This window comes from Lichenostomus cassidix, chromosome 6, assembly GCF_008360975.1.
Source record: "Lichenostomus cassidix isolate B80296 chromosome 6, HeHo_3.0, whole genome shotgun sequence".
NCBI lineage: Eukaryota > Metazoa > Chordata > Aves > Passeriformes > Meliphagidae > Lichenostomus > Lichenostomus cassidix.
In genome coordinates, this window is record NC_139487.1 from 252,242 (window position 1) to 271,473 (window position 19,232).

At 40.1% G+C, this 19,232-nt stretch overlaps 1 protein-coding gene across 2 annotated transcripts in view; it reads right to left on the reverse strand.

Moving 5' to 3' along the window:
• Positions 1-19,232, reverse strand: part of INPP5A (inositol polyphosphate-5-phosphatase A) — a 173,747-nt gene that overhangs the window by 15,153 nt on the left and 139,362 nt on the right. For both annotated transcript variants that reach the window (XM_085064569.1, XM_085064570.1), the window contains exons 10-12: positions 16,434-16,529; positions 16,021-16,095; positions 4,908-4,981 (exon numbers count right to left, since the gene is read on the reverse strand). In XM_085064569.1, coding sequence (XP_084920695.1) covers positions 4,908-4,981; positions 16,021-16,095; positions 16,434-16,529 — 245 coding nt within the window. The remainder of the gene's footprint in view (positions 1-4,907; positions 4,982-16,020; positions 16,096-16,433; positions 16,530-19,232) is intronic.

Below are 19,232 nucleotides of genomic sequence, written 5' to 3' on the forward strand. Positions count from 1 at the left end.
CAGGAATGGTTTGGGTTGGAGGAGCCCTTAAGCTCAGTCATGGCTTTGTTCTGGATGGTTCTAAGGGATGACTACCTAAGCATCCCTCCCTCTGCACCACAGTGCAATGGTCACCCATGGCAGGAAGAAGAATTCACATCAGATGAAGCAGACATATAATCTTACACTGAATGACAGTATTGCACTGGAGAAGAACAATACATTAGTTTTTAGTTCCCTGAGTATGCCTGAAGAGACACCATTTTTAGATGTGGCTGGAGAGGGCTCAGAAGTGGCTCTCCAATCCTTCCCACATTCTAAGTTAACTAAAAAGTCCTGAAACTAATGTGCACTAGCAGAGTCTGTCAAGATTTTGCGGAAACTCGGTTGCATATGCAGTAACATTAATTTGCTTTGCTGCCTTAATACCATTCCATTTACGGACACAAATTCAATGTACAACTATAAACCTCATGGAAGTATTACATAAATATTATTTACACCTACCAAAAATAATGTATGATTAAAAATATTAATGTTTTTCCGTTAAATCCAAGTGCCCCTTTGCATATTGTTTAGTAGTTTGAGAACCAAAATGGCAATTTTGAAAAGTAACAAACTGCAGAAAAGCACACAGCACACTGCACATAGATTTTGAAGAGCAAAATGAAACTGATAGTTATAAATACAGTGAAGAACAAAACTCCATTGAGATATTCCAGCACATCATTTCAATATGGAATTTTATAGTTAGAAAATTCCTCCAGAAGTCAACATTTCTATCACTACTTATATTGAGATGCTACCTCAGTGTCATGAAAAACTGGTAATCAGAAGGGCTGACAGTTTCAGAATTTCAGGTCCCTATATAATAAGGTAGGAAGAATATTGAGCTTTTTAAATGAGACTTTGCATTTATTTTGTTTTTCTCCACTTCCTTTATTATTTTCCCTAAATCCTAGACATGAAGAGTGGTATCTCTTCCCTAAAACTCCAGTAGAGACAAACAGAGCCTCAGTTTCCCACACATTTATGAATATATGAGTATTTTATCAACTTATTAAGGTAACCGAGCAGTACCTTAGTATAGTGATTTCCTTTAAAAAAAATCCTTACCAGTATAAAAATGTATGCATACATGACTGTCAAGGTTTCATTTGAAAATAAGAAAAATGGACAGAGAAATCAATTGTAAAATATGCAGATATATTAATATAAAATGAAACAGAAACATACAAAAATGTTCTCTCCTTTCAGATTAGTACAACAGCAGAAATCTTTCCATTATTTCAAACAAAAACTCGGTATATGCAAAAATCAGATTTGACTATTATTCAGTCTGTACTCAGAAGTACTTAAGCACTTTGAGGTCACCAAAACTTCTGAATCTGAACTGCAACACATCTACTCTCATTTCTTTAAATACAGACTCAAATTTAAAAATAAATTCTGAAATACTTGTGTAGTCACAACTGAGAAAAATACAATGAGAGACAAAACATTCTCCAGCCTATGAAGCTCTCGCAGGAGTGTGTGATGGAGTTGCTCACATAGGCCAAATGTGACTCCATGTGAGCATCAGCTCAGGGCTCAGTGCCTGGGGGGCTGGAGGAAAACTCTGCTCAGGCCTAACTGTACTCCAGACATTCCCTCCATAAAGGTGTTCTCTTTCCTACACTCACCATATGCTGGGTGCCACGAGACACTATTTTCTTACTAACTATTTTAATCAGGACTTTGCTCATTTTGATCCTACAAACGCAGTATTTTTCAGTGGGCACACAGCCCCTGATGAGCAATGGGCTCTGGCTCTCCAGGCAGGACTGGAACTGGGGCTGCTCTGGATGCCATTTGGGGCACCAAGGTAACACAGGGTCACTTATAGGGCAGCCTGTTTCCACCTGTCCCTATTCACACCTGAGAAACTGGATCATGGTGTCACACCACTCTAGGAGTGGTGTGAAAACAAACCCAGAAAACTGATTATGGGGAAATTTTAACGCCACTGAAGTTAACCACAAAAATATCACTGACTCAAAGGACCAAAGCTTTCAACCTCAGGCCAGCTACAGTAGTGTATCAGTAAGATCTCATGATAAAGTCCAGAGAAAAAGCAGCTTAGGCTGATAAAAATGAATTTTTAAGTAACTTAGTCTGCTGTGACTCAAAGGGCTGTGACCTTTTCCATCTATCTCAAAAGTACACTGGATTTCCAGCATGCTTTTTGAGAGAAGTTAAAAAGACAGAAATGCAACTGTGCTATTGATTTATAGAACTCTGTGTGCAAGTCAATCAATTAATTGTATGTAGAAATGATGAAGCAAATGAAAGAAAGAGAAAATTGTCCTAACTTCCCTTTCCTTTTCTGACAGCTGTGAAATGCAATACTAAATGTGTTCAGTACCGTTTTAACCAAGATACTGTCTGCATCCCATGATGTAAGTCCAGAACACCCAGCATCAAAACCACCAAGGATCAAGGAAGTAGAGAGTGATTCATAGACGAGATCACTAACGATGAAATGGACCATAGTTAAAATAGCATAAATTAAAATAGTATAAATCAAATTCTGAAATACTACTTTAAGGGTGTCATCACCATTACTTACAACTTCCTCTTAAATTCCAGTGCTTGCTAACTAAGCCCCTAAGCCTGACACAAAAGTGACCAGAGCTTTCTCTGTCCCTCCTTTCAGTGACAAAGCCTTTGTTTGATGCATTTGCAGATGCACTGCATCAAATGGATGCACTGCACACTTTTCAGCTCAGAATAACAAGAAGCTTAAGGAAGTGATTTTTAAATTCACAGGACTTATTGTATGCTCCTTTAGTTAAAAATACAAAATCTAATGTATTTACAGTATATAAAAGTAGCTAAATCATCATAAACTACAGAAAAGAAAAAAAAAAGAAAAATGGAGGAAGAACTACTGGAAGTAAAAGCAAGACATTTAGGCCATATATTTAATTTCTTCCTTGCATGAGTGAAAAGGTACCAAGTTAAAAAGAAGATATCCTACACTAAAACAATTGCTTTTTGCCTACTTAAAATACCTGGTTTTGCAGTTAATAGGACATTGTGGTCATTATTTCAATAAAAGGAAAAATAAATAACATTATTTCTTCTAGGAAAATCAATGCACTTCTTTCATGAACAGAACTAGCATACTGACCTGCAGTAACTCTTACAACTGAGATCTAACTCTGCAGTACCTCACACAGGACTTCCTGAGCCTGTGGCTGTGCAAGGACCATGGGATGGGCAGTAAGATGTCCTTGCCTCATGAAACAGAAAACAAGGAGGAATGGGTGAAAAAAACCATCCTAATGTAAAAGCAGTTTGCTCTTTGTATATGCAGGAGTTTAGCTTGTTGCTTTTATGTATTGTATTTTTTGCAATATTCTCATATTAAATTCTCTTATTTTGTCAGTATTGTCTTTGTAAGTTTGAAGAAATTTTGTGTAAAGTAAACTCTGTTAGCATCCCTTCCATGCCACCTTTCAGTATATAAAAGTTTTTACCATTTATTATTATTACTATTACCTAGCTGTTAAGCAGCAAATCAAGTGAGGTGGACTAAGACATACAGAGACTACTCACACCTAACTTCTGATCTCTGCATGACACCGAACTTCACTTACAGAGTGCTCTGAGGAATCTGAAAGCTATTCATAAAACAATGTATTTTTGGCAAACCTTGCTCTGGCTGAAGGCACTAATGTTGGAGAAATCAAGTAGTAAAGTATGTGTGGTATAAAAATTGTATCACTTCCCCTCACCTTCCTGGTACCTGGTACCTTCATGCCCCTGACCAGGTACATGATGAGTGAGACACACTCAGAGATGAACATACTGCTGGTCTACTGTTATCATACTCAATCAATAAGGACAATTTAGAGCAGGGGTAACCTCTCTGTGCATAATTCCACTGTCCCAGGGGATCAATACAAACCAGTATCGCAGATGGCTGGTGAGAAGTAATGAGATTATGATCATGAAAAGGCAAGCTTTCCAAATTTTTTCTTAGTGTATGCCAAAACATCATACTTTTCTATCTGTCCATGAAGCATAAAATAGCAGTATCTAAAAATATCATATCTATTTTTAAAAGTACATAAAAAGAATAGTTTTATGTTTTTTCTACTATTTCTTGAGCTTTTTCTTTGTGGATGCAGTATTTCTTTCCATTGAAAGCAACTATGAAGTTTGACTTCCTCACTCTTGGAAAGGGACCAGACATGTATAAAATGGCACCAAATTTTCAACAGATTTGTCCAGAATAGGACTGCCATTTGTGAAAAGATTGTTTTTGTATGATAGCAGTACTTACCTATTCACAGCTAAAATTCACCTCAGGGATACAACTGACTAAAATCAAGACGTGCCTTAAGCCAGCCAAATTACTCGAACAGTCTTTAGTAGTTATATGATGTTTACTGAAACTGAAAGAGCAGAATTTAAATTCCTGCCCTCTTTCTTGATACCCCTCTTGACTTCCTGAGCAATGGCAGTAGGCTCTGCACCTACTGCATTGTTGTCTGCACTCCTGCTAAGTGCCACTGCTTGCAGTCATCAAACAGCTTGAGGCAAAAACTGTCTTTATGGTTGCAATAATGTGATTTAACAGGAGATCTGGGCCCAGTGCTTTAAAGTCCTTACACATCTCTGAGCATACAATCCTGCCAGGTCTGTTTTAAGAGCAGCTATAAAAGACAGGCTCAGCGGAACCCAAACTATGAGCTACAGAGCACTACTGGCGTGTGGTTTATGTAGTGATGGAGGGGATGTGGGGAGAATAAACAATCATGAAAGGAACACAGATCATTATCATTTCTGCAATAAATACAGGAACATTCACATCTTACCTACAGTGCAAGTAACAATTATGTTGTAGCTAGTTAAATAAATGGATTATATATGAATCTTACCTGGGAGGAAATGAGATGTCCAGTTCGTACAATCTGTCTTTAAAGACTGACAGCTCTCTGTCAAATTCTAAAAGCTGTAAAAGATAGAAATAAATGTATTCATTCTTTCATGTTGAACTGCAGCAATTAAAAATACTACATTATATAAAAGGAAATAAAAGGGAACTATTATCACACAGTATGAGGTATAGCCTTAATAGAATAGTTGTTATAACACAGTGCAAAGCAGTCTGGACTATTTTGATACATAAAAAAGTGCCTTGAGAAAAGTGTTCAAAACATTAATTTTCCTCAGTGAAACATGTAACAGACTCTTCACAGCACTGACCTGTAAGTGCACCTGTACTGCAAGAAGGCTACATTTCTTGAAATTTCATTAGCAATCTCTTCAGAGATAAACCACACTAGTGTTAAAAAAGTACAGCAAACTGATATGCTAATCAGCCCATGAGAATGTCAGTGCAATGTATCATATTACTCTGTATTATCTTTAGTGCAGATAAGGAGGTACAATAATCACAAGAATGTGCACATCACTCTTCCCAAGCAAAGACAAGCAGTGTTGCTGTACACCTATTCTGGGTGGTGCACGGCAGATAGCAGACAGAGGGGTTTGTGATGGTAGGTAAAGGGTGTTCCCAGGTAGTGGCCAAAACAGAGCGCCAGAAGCAGGTGTTTAAGAGAGACGTTCATAAGTCTACATTTATTGTCCTGTATAAATATTAGTACTAGCCACATTTGTTTTCCCCTGGACCTCTACAGAGACAATAAATATCCACAGTCTTTGTTAATAAACACAAACCTGCTCATAATAACTCAGTGATAATTGTCCCCATTAAACCAGTAATTGTTCTGATGGACACAAATGATCTTACTCCAGAACCTGGCTGGGGTGCAGCCCAGTGTTTCAGGGAATTGGCAAGCTAAAGACAAAAGCTCATCATCGGCATGGTGCTGGCCCTGGCTCTGGCGGCCACTTTCTGTTCTGACAAGTGTCCCGGCACTGTCATGCCACGTTGCTTTGTTTGCCCACTGTTCATTAATCATGTCCCATCTCACAGCTGTGCTGATACCATTGTACGAACAGCAGAGGTTCCCAAAGAAATTAGATTGTGTCCCCCTTTCCCCTCTGTCACCTCATAAATCATTCCTGAAATGTGCAATTAGCAGCTACTTGTACACATTAATTATCTGTGTGAAAAGCAGCTACCTGAACCACCTGCACTGTTGATTAGCTCCCTCTCCACGGCTCACCCAGCTCTCTCCAGCCTCTCCTTCCCATGCTGCCATATGTAGGTACCTTCACATGAAGATGCCAGGTGATGGGCAGCTTTCCCTACTTTAGCGCATCTGACACCAAACTCTGCCTGAAAAAGACTCTGCAATACCAATAACTGTGGACAATTTGTACATGTATTAACATCTGACTGAAAGCCTGAGAATTCATTATGTTTGGATAAAAATTCAGAAATATCTGTGTGGAATCTTACAGAATGTATCTAATAATATACTTAATCCTAAAAATGTTGGGCTGGTCCAGCCACCCACTAGCCTAACTGAAGAAATCCCAATATACTTGAAGAATAAATGGATGTGTCCATTACCATGAATGTTTCCAGACTGTGATCTTGTATTTCAGTAAGCATGGACAGATGGGTAGCCACAACACATACACACTGGCTACAAAAACAAATGTTACTATCCCTTTCCTGCTCCAGACATCTCCACCTTAAACATATCAACAGCCCAATGTGAATCTGGGATAGGAAAAACAGTTGCCATCCACAGTTAAAACCATTAATTGAAATGTATGGCTATTAATGTGGTACAAATACATGTTTTCTGCTGTTCCAAGTAAACAGCTCAGAGTAGGGAAGGGGAGGCGCCAGGAGAAAAGGCTGTTTCTGAAGTGTTAAACTGCAAGGACCGAATGAAAGAACAATGCTCCACAGAACACAATGGTATAAATTACTCATGGGCATCCCGAGGGCTGGAGAAGTTCAACAGATGCATTGTCCTCTCACACCAATTCATGCTTTCAAAATTTTATATAGTCAGGTTGTTCTTAGTATGATGATATTTGCAAACTTAGTGAGGCCTGGAGTTTAGAAGACTGAGCATTTGGATGTCCATTATTATCCACAGAAATTTCTGCAGTATTTATTGGCAGTAGTTGTGTACGTAGCAGATGAGCTGCTGACACTGGTGACAGATAACAGAAACAAGACAGCATTGTGTACTGTGCTATCCAAGCTTCCCAAGTTTCCCCAGGTGAAGGGACAGCTTCAACCTGAAATGACACAGCCAAAGCCCAACTAGGTGCTTGGAAGTATTTAGGGAATGCCTGTGGTGGAGAATTCATTCTGCCATGTAAAACAGCCAAATATTTTCACTGCATCATTTGCAAAAGCTTTTATTTCCTGCTATACATTAAATAACAATGCACTTTTATAATTTTCTTTTCCTAGCTATTAAGTGACTGTGTTACAGCACCTGTAGCCTTCTGTCCAAACACATGCACAGAGTGCAGACAGACATTTGCTCACTCTTGTGGAGGGCAAGGACAGGTTATCTGTGTGCTCAGGGCTGAGCAGTGGGACTCCCCCACAACCTCTCTATGTTTACCTGGCAGCACTGCAGGCAATGAGGAGAGGAAGGGAAGAGATGATGAAAACTTGAGCTGTGCATTTTGAGAAAACTGCAGTTATTATTTTCAGTAGAAGAGCATGTTTCAACTATTATTTTTTGGCATGAAAAGCACTTTCATTCTCATTTAAGCCTGTAATCTCAAAATGCAAGATTTTTGGTGCAAACGCAAGGCGCTCACCAGGTCTTGTCACAGACAATTATAAATGTCACTTGCCCTGAATGCAACTTTAGTAAAAGAAGGCACAGGGTCTGACATGGCATCAGTGAATTCTATCTGCAGGTTACTTGGAGCAACCTGCCTTCACAGAAAAGGAATAAAAATTAATATAGGTAAAATGATACCATAGAGCAATCAGAATTTCACAGGGTAATGTCTTTACTTTTAAAACACCTAACATTGTCTTTAAAAAAACCCACTTGGAACATACTCCTTTCACGGCAATTTCAGCACAAACTGCTCACTCATTTCCATATTGCACACCAATCAGCACTGTGAATAATGTCACTGCTATAACAGGAAACATGAGTATGTCCATCACTCTAAATGCCTTAAGAATGACAAAGAAATTAAGTTCAAATTCCAAAAATCAATATATTGTTCTATTTAATTTACTCATAATAAGCTTATCCTTAAGAACCAAATCTTTAAGGTGCTACATGACATGCTGCAGTAATTTGAGCAATTACACAGACATTTTAAAATGCTGTGACTGGCAGCTCATTCCAGAATTATATGCCATAGGCAATTTTCAAAAGACTTTTTTTTTCTCCAAACTCAGTTTCACCAATGTATTTTTACCTACATGAGAATGAAGATGATGCAGGGTTTATGTTTTATCTGTTCAAACACTGAATTGATGATATTATGTTAAGACGTTTGCTGTACGATGTCCAGTGACAGCCCAACATGAATGTCTGATTAACACCTGAATGAAAATACCATCCATCCATGTGAGTAGTATATCAATAGTTAGCTATTACCTGTGACCCCACAGTGTGGAGAAAGCAGGCAGGCAGTGTGTGTAGGAATGATTGCATCTGCAGAAAAGTAATTCCTCTATTTAATTTGAGGAGAATTAAAAGCTTTTAGGACTGATACCTGTGTCAGTTGCAGTGCCTGTTACTTCCTAAGGGAATTACCAGAACTGCTGGTTTTCCAGGGTGCTGTGTAAACCTGCTGAAGGGAGTCTCACTTTTTGCTCCCTTTCTCTTGGCAGTGCTGTAACATGCATTTATGTGCCAGAGTGGAGGAAAAAGCGACGCACAAAATTCTGAATTTCTACCTTATGCAGCTTGACAGTAATCAAAGGGTTATAACAGAGTTTGGGCAGTTGCAGAAATCGAGGTTCTGCTTGCTTCAATTTAAAGCTATGAGGCACTGGTAAAAGGTCAGTGGCTGTTGGTACACTGCAATGGGCCACCTTTGCTAAAATCATATACGTATGAACCCTTTCAAACAGGGCAACTTAATTCAGTCATTGGAGTAGAACAATGGCAATTACTCATCAAGACCTACAGACCAAAGTCAGAGCACTGGTAGATCAGGAGGTGATATTAGCAGCATTTATCAAATCCATCTGCAGGGCCCACCAGAGAATTCACAGCTGTGAAAGGGAAATGAAGTTTCAGACCAAAAAGAGGAGATGAGCATACAGAAGTGACCTCAGAGAATTAAAACATGTGGACCCTGGTCACTGTAACCTCCTTTGACAGTCTTGTGGAGCACACATTTTTCTCCAAGAGACTTTAGGAAGACAGTGATTTTATCCATCTTTCCAGTTACAGCAAATTATTTAGAAACTGATTCAGGAGTCTACTGACTTCAGATAATGGTCTGTGGAAATACTGATCCTTCCCACTTATCCATGAAAATGCCATACACAATTCTGCCTGACTTCAAAGCTACTTCTTTCTCTAATGAAAACTTTGTAAATTGATCTATTACTATTATTTTAAATCGTAATCTTCTTTCTCTCCTCAGTCTTTAAAATCATGTTTCACAGAAAAAAACCCCTAAATCGAATATAAATGTACCACTTATACTGTTTCTGTATAATATTACATTTCTGCACATATCTATATATCCTTAATGGCAGTGTTGTCAAATTACAAACGCCCACATAAATGTAGATCTACAGCACACAGAGAAACAGCACCAAAGACATTGTTATCAGCGTTAGGGGGGTGAGGCACAGCAATGCATGGCTGGAAGCACTGAGGGCTCCCTGAGCCTGGATTAATTCAGAAAATCTATGATTTCAGTGGAAGCTCCCCCAGGAAAGTCCTTTTTTGTTCCTGTTTTGACATTACACCTCTTTTTGAGCTGTTCCAAAGGTTTAAAGGACAGGAAAATTTTCTAGGAAGTATTTCAATTTCTTCAGAAAGCTGCTCTGGAAAACACATCTTAAAATAGTATTTCAGTTATGGAAATTATTTAGATTGCTTAAAATGTCTAGGAAAAAACACACTTCCCTTGATGTCTATTGTTCACTAATTACTGGAGACTGCTATTGGCCCTACCTCATTAGAGTTTCCTTCTGTGTCTCCCAACCTGATTTCTCACATTCCTGCATTTCTCACTCTCCTCATCCCTGTTGCAGTCACCCCACCCGAGTGCTGAGGAGCACTTGTCACAGGTCCTTTCCTGACACAGCCCTGTGACACTGGGAGCAGTGTGGCGGCACTAACCTTTCACAGGAAGTGCCCACAGGCCACTGGCCATGCCCTGTGACTACCACCTGGCCACAGCTGAATGCAGCTGCCCATTTTCTGACGGGAAAACACGAATTTTGTCACTCACTCTCCTGGGATTCCAGTGCTTTCCTCGATTTAAAAAAAAAAATTCACTCCAGAAAAATGCATTCATGCAAATTGCTGTTCTTACAACTTTGATGGCACAGACACTAAACGTTATTGTAATAGTTCATATACCGTGCACAACAGCTTGCACCAAAGCTCCTTCAAAATGTCAGGAATGACTGAGTAGATGCTGTCTTTAAAAGCGAAATATTTTAACTAGGAATATCCTGCTTGAAACACAACACACTCGATGGATTATTTCATTAAAGTTTGTATGTCTGTTACTTTGAAACATTAGTTTGTCCCACCTGGGAGTCCAAACCAGCATGCACTGTCCTGTTACACAGTTACTTAAAAAAATAAAATATCACAGTACACCTAAATTATCCTTAGGCCTTACAGCAGCTGTGTAGATCAGGATGGGGAAAAAAGGTAATGAAATAATATTTTTAACTCTGTGCTATGGGCAAATTCTACATCAGAATAATTCATCTATTTGAAGCTTGAAGGGGACAGCTAACCCAACACATCTGGATTGACTTGTTTGTGCAATCTGGCTTTACATTTATGTTTTGCTACTGTGCACAATTTATTGGTAATATTTGCTATCTCTGTCATTTCTCATTTTGTAGTTTATCCAGTGGCATATCAACTAATGGCTAATTTAAGCAAATACAATTCTAAGCATGGGTATGCTGCTTCTGAATGAAGAAGCAGAGCATGAAGCCATTTTCCCACTAATACTTTATGAAAATCATGTATCTCACATGACCACCTTAAATAAAAGAAGCAATTTCAGGATGGGCAGGATTTCCTTATGACCAGTCTGAAGTAGCAATGGTCCTAAGCAATCAATTTCCTTTCTCTACCCTAATTTGCCCTTATACATCATATTCAAGATTTTATCTGGACAGGGGCTGGTTGGCTCAGTGGATAAACCTCTGCCTTTTCACCTCTGGGATCATGGTTCAAGTCATACCCTGATGAAATGCATTTGATCGTCCTAATCTAGTTCCTAGTGGACAGTATTCCCATTATCTTTAAAAGGGTCAGAGCCAAGGCCATTGGGAAGAGTGCATTGTGCTATATCTTCTCTGTTGATTAATAAATTTTCAGTGATGCCAGATCCTTAATCTTCATGAACATACATATTCTCAAAAAATCTTAATAGAGGTCCCTTGTGGGCTAAACCTTTCTGCTCAATTTGCATATCATTTCAGGATTTCCTGGGAATACAAACTTCCCCCGCTCCCAATTAATTACTTAGAATTTAAAAGTATGTCTGCCTGAATTGTTTGCAATAACACCTCTAAGTTAACTAGCATCACTTTAAATCACTTTAATCACTAGGATCACTTTAAATCACTACTTCTCAAAGGGAGAACAAGACCTGTATACTCAATCTGTTTTACAGCACATCATCATTTTCTTCTCATACCATATCAGTTGAAGCTGAACAGACACAGAATAAAGGGAATTTATTCTGTAAAGAGAGTTCACTGTTCAAAACAGAAAATGAGTCAGAACATACTCTCCACAGGAATTCACTTTTTCTCCTCTGCACCAAAAGAACTGCTGCACAATCGAAGTAAGAAATGGAACCACTTCCATTCCATGAAAACCTAGGCTGGGAATCACTGGGTTTTTCAGCATAACACTTGGATCTGGTTTGGAATGAATGCTGGTACACCACTAGCGCCCTCTGAACCCTCTGGTGATCCTGCAGCTGTGTGCAGCAGCACCCTTGGGCTAATCCTTCTGCCCCCAAGTCCACAGATGGACAGGGGCTCTGTGTTTCTGTGGGAGATAGGCTAGTGGGTCTGGGGCAGCAGGAGCCAGGACCACCAGGGCCAGCAGGATGCAGGACCACCAGGGCAAGCATGGCTTCACCACTGGTCACCAGCTTCTACAAACAGCAGTGGGAAAAAGAGATCATGATCTTAGCAGGAATATCATCAGACAATTAATTCACTGATCACTTTCACTACACAGCTGTGGTCAGCTAAGGACAGTGCATTAGCTTCTACCTGGATTCATTATTTAATATGGATCATATGAAAGACAGGAATATAGGCACCATTCCTCATTTCTAATTGAAGTTAAGGATTATAAAATTATTCCTGATGATTAAATAATTCCTCTGTAGTCATGACAGGTTTTTACATTCTTACTATATATTTATTTAGTTGACTACTGAAGAAACACAATTTAGCTTGTGGTTCTTTGGTACAAATCAATAACATGATTACATTTTTTCCATTAAATAATTACCCCTGGCTTGCTCTTCTTTTGATTGTTTTGAAATTAACAGGGAACTCCTTTTGAAAAAAAAGTCAGTTATAGGCTGATCTATCACAAACAATAAAGAATTTGAAAATGCCTGGTAAAAGTGTAGGTTTATTCAAGAACCCCCTGCCCCTCTCCTGGAAGCACTGGCATAGTGATTTTTATCACTTAAGGGCTGGCAAATCCAAAGCTACAACCAAATTTTGTGTGAGTGACATACTGGTGAGCCAGTGTGAGCTCAGCAGTGTGGGAAGCATGGCAGAGCCAATTGGGAAATCCACGCAGGGCTCCACGGAGCTCTCTGCAGCTTGCAGGGATCCCTCTTGCACTTTGGGCAGAAGAGGAGCAGGACAGAGGGGCAATGGGGGCATGGTGGTGGCTCCCAGTCAGGGGCTGGTGGCTCCCAGTCAGGGGCTGCTGCCTCTGGAAGGTGTGAGCAGACGAGAGAAGCATCGTCTGTGCTTTTCCTCCATTCATGGGCAAGGCCCTGGAGCAGCATGACACCATTCAGCTCAGCACTGCCTGGCTGTGTCCTGTTGTCCAGGTCAGAAGTGCTGAGCTTTTGCAAATTGAAAAGAAACAACTTACACTGGGATCTGTCTGACGCCAAGGTGGAACTCCACATGTTGCACCTCCTCCTGTCCAGCTCTCAGTGCTCCTCTGTAACACCCTCCCCACATATCCACACACGACAGCTCTGGTTATAGAGTCACACCCTGCTCTGTCTCATGGACCAAAATTCTGACGTACAACTCAGAACATAGCAATTAAATGATAAAACTATTTTGCATTATTGAACAGCTGTTTTCAAATAGGCTTTATCCTTTTTTCCTATCACCATAGAACTGGATAAATCTGGGTGTTCCTTTCTGAAATACAGTGATGCAGAATGGTCCTTGTACTCTAAGGTAATCAATACAGGTAATTGTTAAGCTAACTTTGGAATAAGCTACAGATAAGTGTGGCTAAAGCTACAGATTAGTTTGGAAAAATTAGACCTGACAGATTACTGTATGCATTTCGAACTGAATTTCTGTTAAACAGGTGATTTGTATGTATATAGTATTTTTCATAAAAAACAATCATTTTTATAAATATATATTAGGATTCTTTTTGTTGATTACAATGTAAAAAGACTGTATGGACAATGATAAAGTGGCCTGTTGATAATAAATATTTGTCAGCTCTTGTCACATCCGTACACATTCCAATGTTACTGAAGAGACATGGCACTGATAAAAAAATACCCTCCAAAAATCAATGGATTTTGAGCTAAAGCAGTTGCTAAACACACAGAAAACATCTTTATCCAACAGCCACAGTGCTGTGAAAATTCCCAAGCCTTGCATTGGCACAGCTAAGGAAAATTTAATCTTCCCAAATACTCATCAGGGCACTCCATCCTGCAGACCTGACAGCCCCACTTATAATTAATTATACAATTTCGATGGGAATATCGACTACACAAAGCTATAAATCATAGAAAAAGTCAATAGGCATGGACACATTCAATCATGTCCCGACCAATGATTACTACTCTTAAAATACAATAATTATTTTCAGGAGCCAGCTTGAATTAAATTTCTGTCAGGCTGGTACAAGACCAGCGGTTGATGAAGGATGCGATGGATTTTTTGGGTTGAATTCGGCACAGAGACATTTATCCTTTTAGATAGGTAGTTTGTTTTTAGTGATCATGATGCTGCGTGTTTAACTAGACCATGAAGATTAGATTATCTCCAATGGCTCATTATATCGTTTATCTCTTTCTTCCATGTTTGATCTGGAAGATTTCCTGCTTCTTGATGCATGAAAGAAATGACTACTGATTTTGAAATGGAATGTGTTTAAGTGGGATTCTGCCTGTACCTTCACACCCCACAGCTCTGTATGTAAATCAAACAGCAGCCATCCGAAATACCACTAGTACTTGGCAAACAGAAGCACCAAGAACAGCTTTGCACAGCTTCAGGAATGTACTGGGGGAAAACACAAATGACAAATACTTGAGTTGTTTTAAAAAAAGCTAGAAAAATTAAAATAATAAACATAGAGGAAAATCTGGGACAGGAATGGGATTAATATGGAAATAGGAATTGGAAGGAGACTTATTGCTTTGAACTAAATGTCCCCAAAACTGCAAAACATCAGTGAAAGAAACATTAGATATTTCCTGAAGATGCATTTACCTTGTAAAGTTAAAACAAACAACCCCAAGCTGATCTGACAGTAACTGCGTGTTGAAGGTACATTGCCCACAGAGGTACCTCTTGCAGTGAGCACTTAGGCCACACAAGCCATGCTGTGGGATGGGATGGCAGCAGGTACTAAAAGGGGAATCAGATCTTCCCTTCCCTCATGGGTCTCACTCATCAAACTCTTCTGACCTCAACAAATGAGTGACATCTCAGATTCTCACATGGAATTAATCTCCCAGGTGAAGCCATCTTAAAATCAGAGAGGACACCAGGGCTCCAGCTGCCCTCCATGCTCTCGAGCCTTGCAAACAGCCCTCCAAGAGCTGGCTCTCTGTGAGCAATGAGAGAGTGAGATGTAGGCAGGAGGGACATGGAAAGCCATGGATCCTGTGTACAACCCACCCCAGGCACACAGCAGCAATACCTGTGTGAGCAGGTAAAGACAGAGTGCAGCTGAACTGGGAGGTGGGGACTAGGGCCCACCATGTATTCCCTTAGTTTAACTCCCAAGAACCTGAAATTAAATGGAGAAACCTGCAAGCAGTGATATACAGCTTTTCCAAAAGGAAGTGGGTACCACATTAAAGAAAATAAAATAAAACCACATTAAAGAAAATAAAATGCCACTCTCCACAATAAAATCATAGTTCTTATTACAAATCAGAGTGTTAGTGTACCCTGTCTGCTTTATCCTCTTGGGAAGCCCTGTATGCTTGTCCAAACAGTGACAGTCTGCTGCAGGGTTTCAGATTGCTATTCTACTTATTCTTGTGTTTCTAGTATTTCTTGTACACTTAGAAGACCCAAGTATTTTCAGAATGGCTTTCCATTAAGGGTTTTTCCTAAGTTACTGTGTAATGAACAATGAGGAGCTAGGAAGAAAAACAGGATGCTTGAGGAAATGCAAACCAGAGGACAGACAAGAAAAGTGAATTGTCATGTACATTTAATTTACATTATTTTTCTATAAAAAAGAAGGTAAACATGCCAAAGTTAAGAACCTGTACACAAAATAACTGGCTAAGTGATGAAGAAATCTGGAGCAGTTATGGCGTTGGCTTAATTATCTCTTCTCATTCTGCAGACAGGAGGTCTGATATGGATAAAGGGCTGGTTAGAGAAATGCCATTGTATGTGAGTCCCCACCTTACTCCTTTGAAAGTGTTTAGCAATGAACTTACCGCAGTGCCATTGTTATCTCTAAATACATCTTGATTAAAATAGTCGAAGAGCTTCTTTTCTAATTGCAGCATAACCTAAATAAAAAAGAATAGGCAGAAAGGTCAGCAAAGCTGTTGCATTCAGTGACTCAACACCCATCTGCTGGCAGTGACCCTTTCAGAGACATACAGCCCTTTAAAATCACGTAACATTTCCACATGTCCAAAGCCCCTTGTCAGCTTGCCCATTTGCTTGGCTGGCAATCACTTAAACAGATCCAATTAACTGAGCATTAGGTGTGACAATCCATATCCCTCCCCTCCCTTTACATTATCTGTGTGGAACAACTATATTCATGCTTTGTAGAAAAGAAAGTGAACATTCAACACTGTTTCTATTTACACAGAGGTACCAAGGGCATTAACTTGTTTACCTTTCGGTCATTATCAGATTCACGAAATATTAGCTTGACTACTTCATTTGTGTCAGCTGCCCGGATGGTCTGCATTGTGGCCTTTGCACATAGTGTCTAAGAAAAACACAAGGGGAGAAAGGGAAACAAGCCTATATGCAACAGAAGACTAGATTTAATTGAACATTATCAACAGATGTATCTTCAATGACCCCCTGGAAATATGATACGCTGTAGGTCAAAATACAAAACATTGCTAATTTAAGTCACTTCCACTCATGATGGACTTGAAACAATAAACTGAATTACCACTTGGAGAGAAACAGGCAATATTAAGAAAATATCAGTCAGGAATGGCAAACAGTCATTCAACTTGTACCATGCAGACAGGTTCTTTCACAGGTATCACTGTATGCTGTATCACACATTACTTGCAAACATCCTCCAAGCCACTTCTTACAGATAACGAGCAGGTTTTGCGCCGGTTCTTAGGAGTTGTTAACTACACGGGCACTACAGTTCTGCAAGTTAACTGTTGTTTGCAAAAATGTCTGCCCTGTAAATTCATGTTTCAAGTACACTTGACAAGTTCGAGCAACGCTTACACAATCTGACAGCAACTTTCACAGTTAACTTTGGATAGCAAATTCCTTCTTTTAAGTAAAAGACAACATCACATTTCTAGATATTCTGAGGACTGGGTGCCTAAAATGTATTATAAATCAGCATTTTATTAGGCACAGAGGTATGAATTTCCACACAAGTGCTGGGCTTTGATCCATTGGCCACTTGCCTGGCCCTGTTTCACAGGTAGTGGGGAATAACTGGAATGCGCTGCTCAAAAGGCTGGCTCTGCCACATGGCAACAGGTGAAAATCTGGAGCTTTTAGCAAAGCAGCTAGTGAAGCTTTAAATATGTTAAGTGTTTTGAAATGCAGGGATCTACATTTAACTGCTGGGTGGGCATGTTTCACTAAGTGCTCTGCAGCCTCCCTGCCTGGACAAGGCTGATGAAGGCTGTGCAGAGGTACCCATGCCCCTCTTCCTGGCTGCTGGGAACAACAAGGCAAAAGTCAGAGAGCAGAACTGAGGAAATCCGGGCATTGTTGAAAGATACAGATGTGTCACCACACCTGGGAGTCAACTTAGCATCCACGGCCACTGCTGAAGCACAAGCTGCTGACAGGATCTGTGCACAGCCACGGGTATGGATACTGGCAAAGACCATCCTTCTGAATAAAACTTTATTGTGCTAGAGGTTCCTAAGGGAAGTGTTTTAAAGAAAATAACTGAGTCAAGGAGAGGCAATGAGGTGACTTCCCAGCTCTGCCTGCCCCATTCCTTTTCATAATGACCAGATATAAGGCTTCCATTTTGCATAATATCAATTTGTAAAATAAATATGTTCATTGGTAACAGGGGATAGAATTTCACATCCTACTATGTGTTTCTTCCTCTCAGACAGAAATACTTATACTTGGATTCATTATTACAGGTGCAGTAATACAGGTGCAGTTGTGTCTACCAGACACAACACCATGAACTACAGCTAACTTCTTTTGCCATTCCTACTTTCTCCTGTAGGCAGAAGTACATGCCAAACATATATTTAAACAAATATCCATCTGCTTCCAAATCATTTAGATCTCAGCTGAGGATACCAGTACCAGAATGGGAACAATCTGTCAATGGACATTTTGCTCCCATTTGATAAAAATCTTATCCTTGATAAAGGCCCCTGCCTATTGGCACAGTACAAATGAAAAGCAGCGAGTTGAGAGATTTCATTTTTAACAAGCAACTTAATGTGATTTGGTAAAAAACCACAAACCTGATACTGTTCTTCCAAGTTTGTGAATGGAACAGGTGCTGATTCCCCACCTCACTGAACCAATGATGTCCATTTCTGACTAACTTTTCCCAACTGTTTCTTCCCTCCCTAAAAGCAGTGCCACGTCCATCTAACTCTGGGGTTTGCCCTGAAACACTTGGCATGCTCACAGCACCAGAAGAGCTGCAGGTGTCAGTGCAATCACAGGTTTCACTGGCAGAAGGAGCACTGGCCCCATGGGCACAGACAAGGGCTGCTCTGCAAGAACTTCATCTGCTCTGTGGGACTTTAAAGTGGTTTTTTTGAAGGCTCGGGAGAAGAGTGGGAACATGCTGGTTAAACGTCACTCTGCCTGGCAGGAAGAGGAGCAGCATGACACACGTGGGAGCTGCACCTCTAGGACCTCTTACTTTTAAACACCGACCTCCTACCTGTTTCCTCGCACCCATGTCCTGTTGTATGATCCCTTTGTCTGCTCAGACAGGCAATGACCGTTTTGCCATCTGTGTCCATACGGAGCTAGTGAGGTAATCCAGCAGCGAGCCATTCCCAACTGCGCTGCCTTCGACGTAGGTGATTGAAATTCAGAGCACAGATCAGATAATCGGGTCAAGCCCAAAAAAAGAGGCTTTGGGCTCATGTGTCACAAATCAGTCTGGTCCCTTCAAACAGCACACCAGATTAGAACAAGCACCCGAACAAACCAGAGCGGAAAACCCGCCGCTCTCTAAAGCTGGTTTCTAAAGCCCTAACAAATCGCTCCATCTTTCACTCATTTAAACTTTCCAAATGAGGGTCAATACGGTCTCCGAGCATCCAAATGCTAATGCGCTTAAGTGCGCTTAAGCAGCTTTCCAGAGTGAATGGGCCAAAGAAGGGCTCGAAAAGACATGGCAGAGTTACTGTCACTGTCAAAAAGTCATTGTAGCCACCCCCAGAGTGGTTGCAATTCAACAAATTCATGATTTCTGTCTCTTAAAGGCATCTGC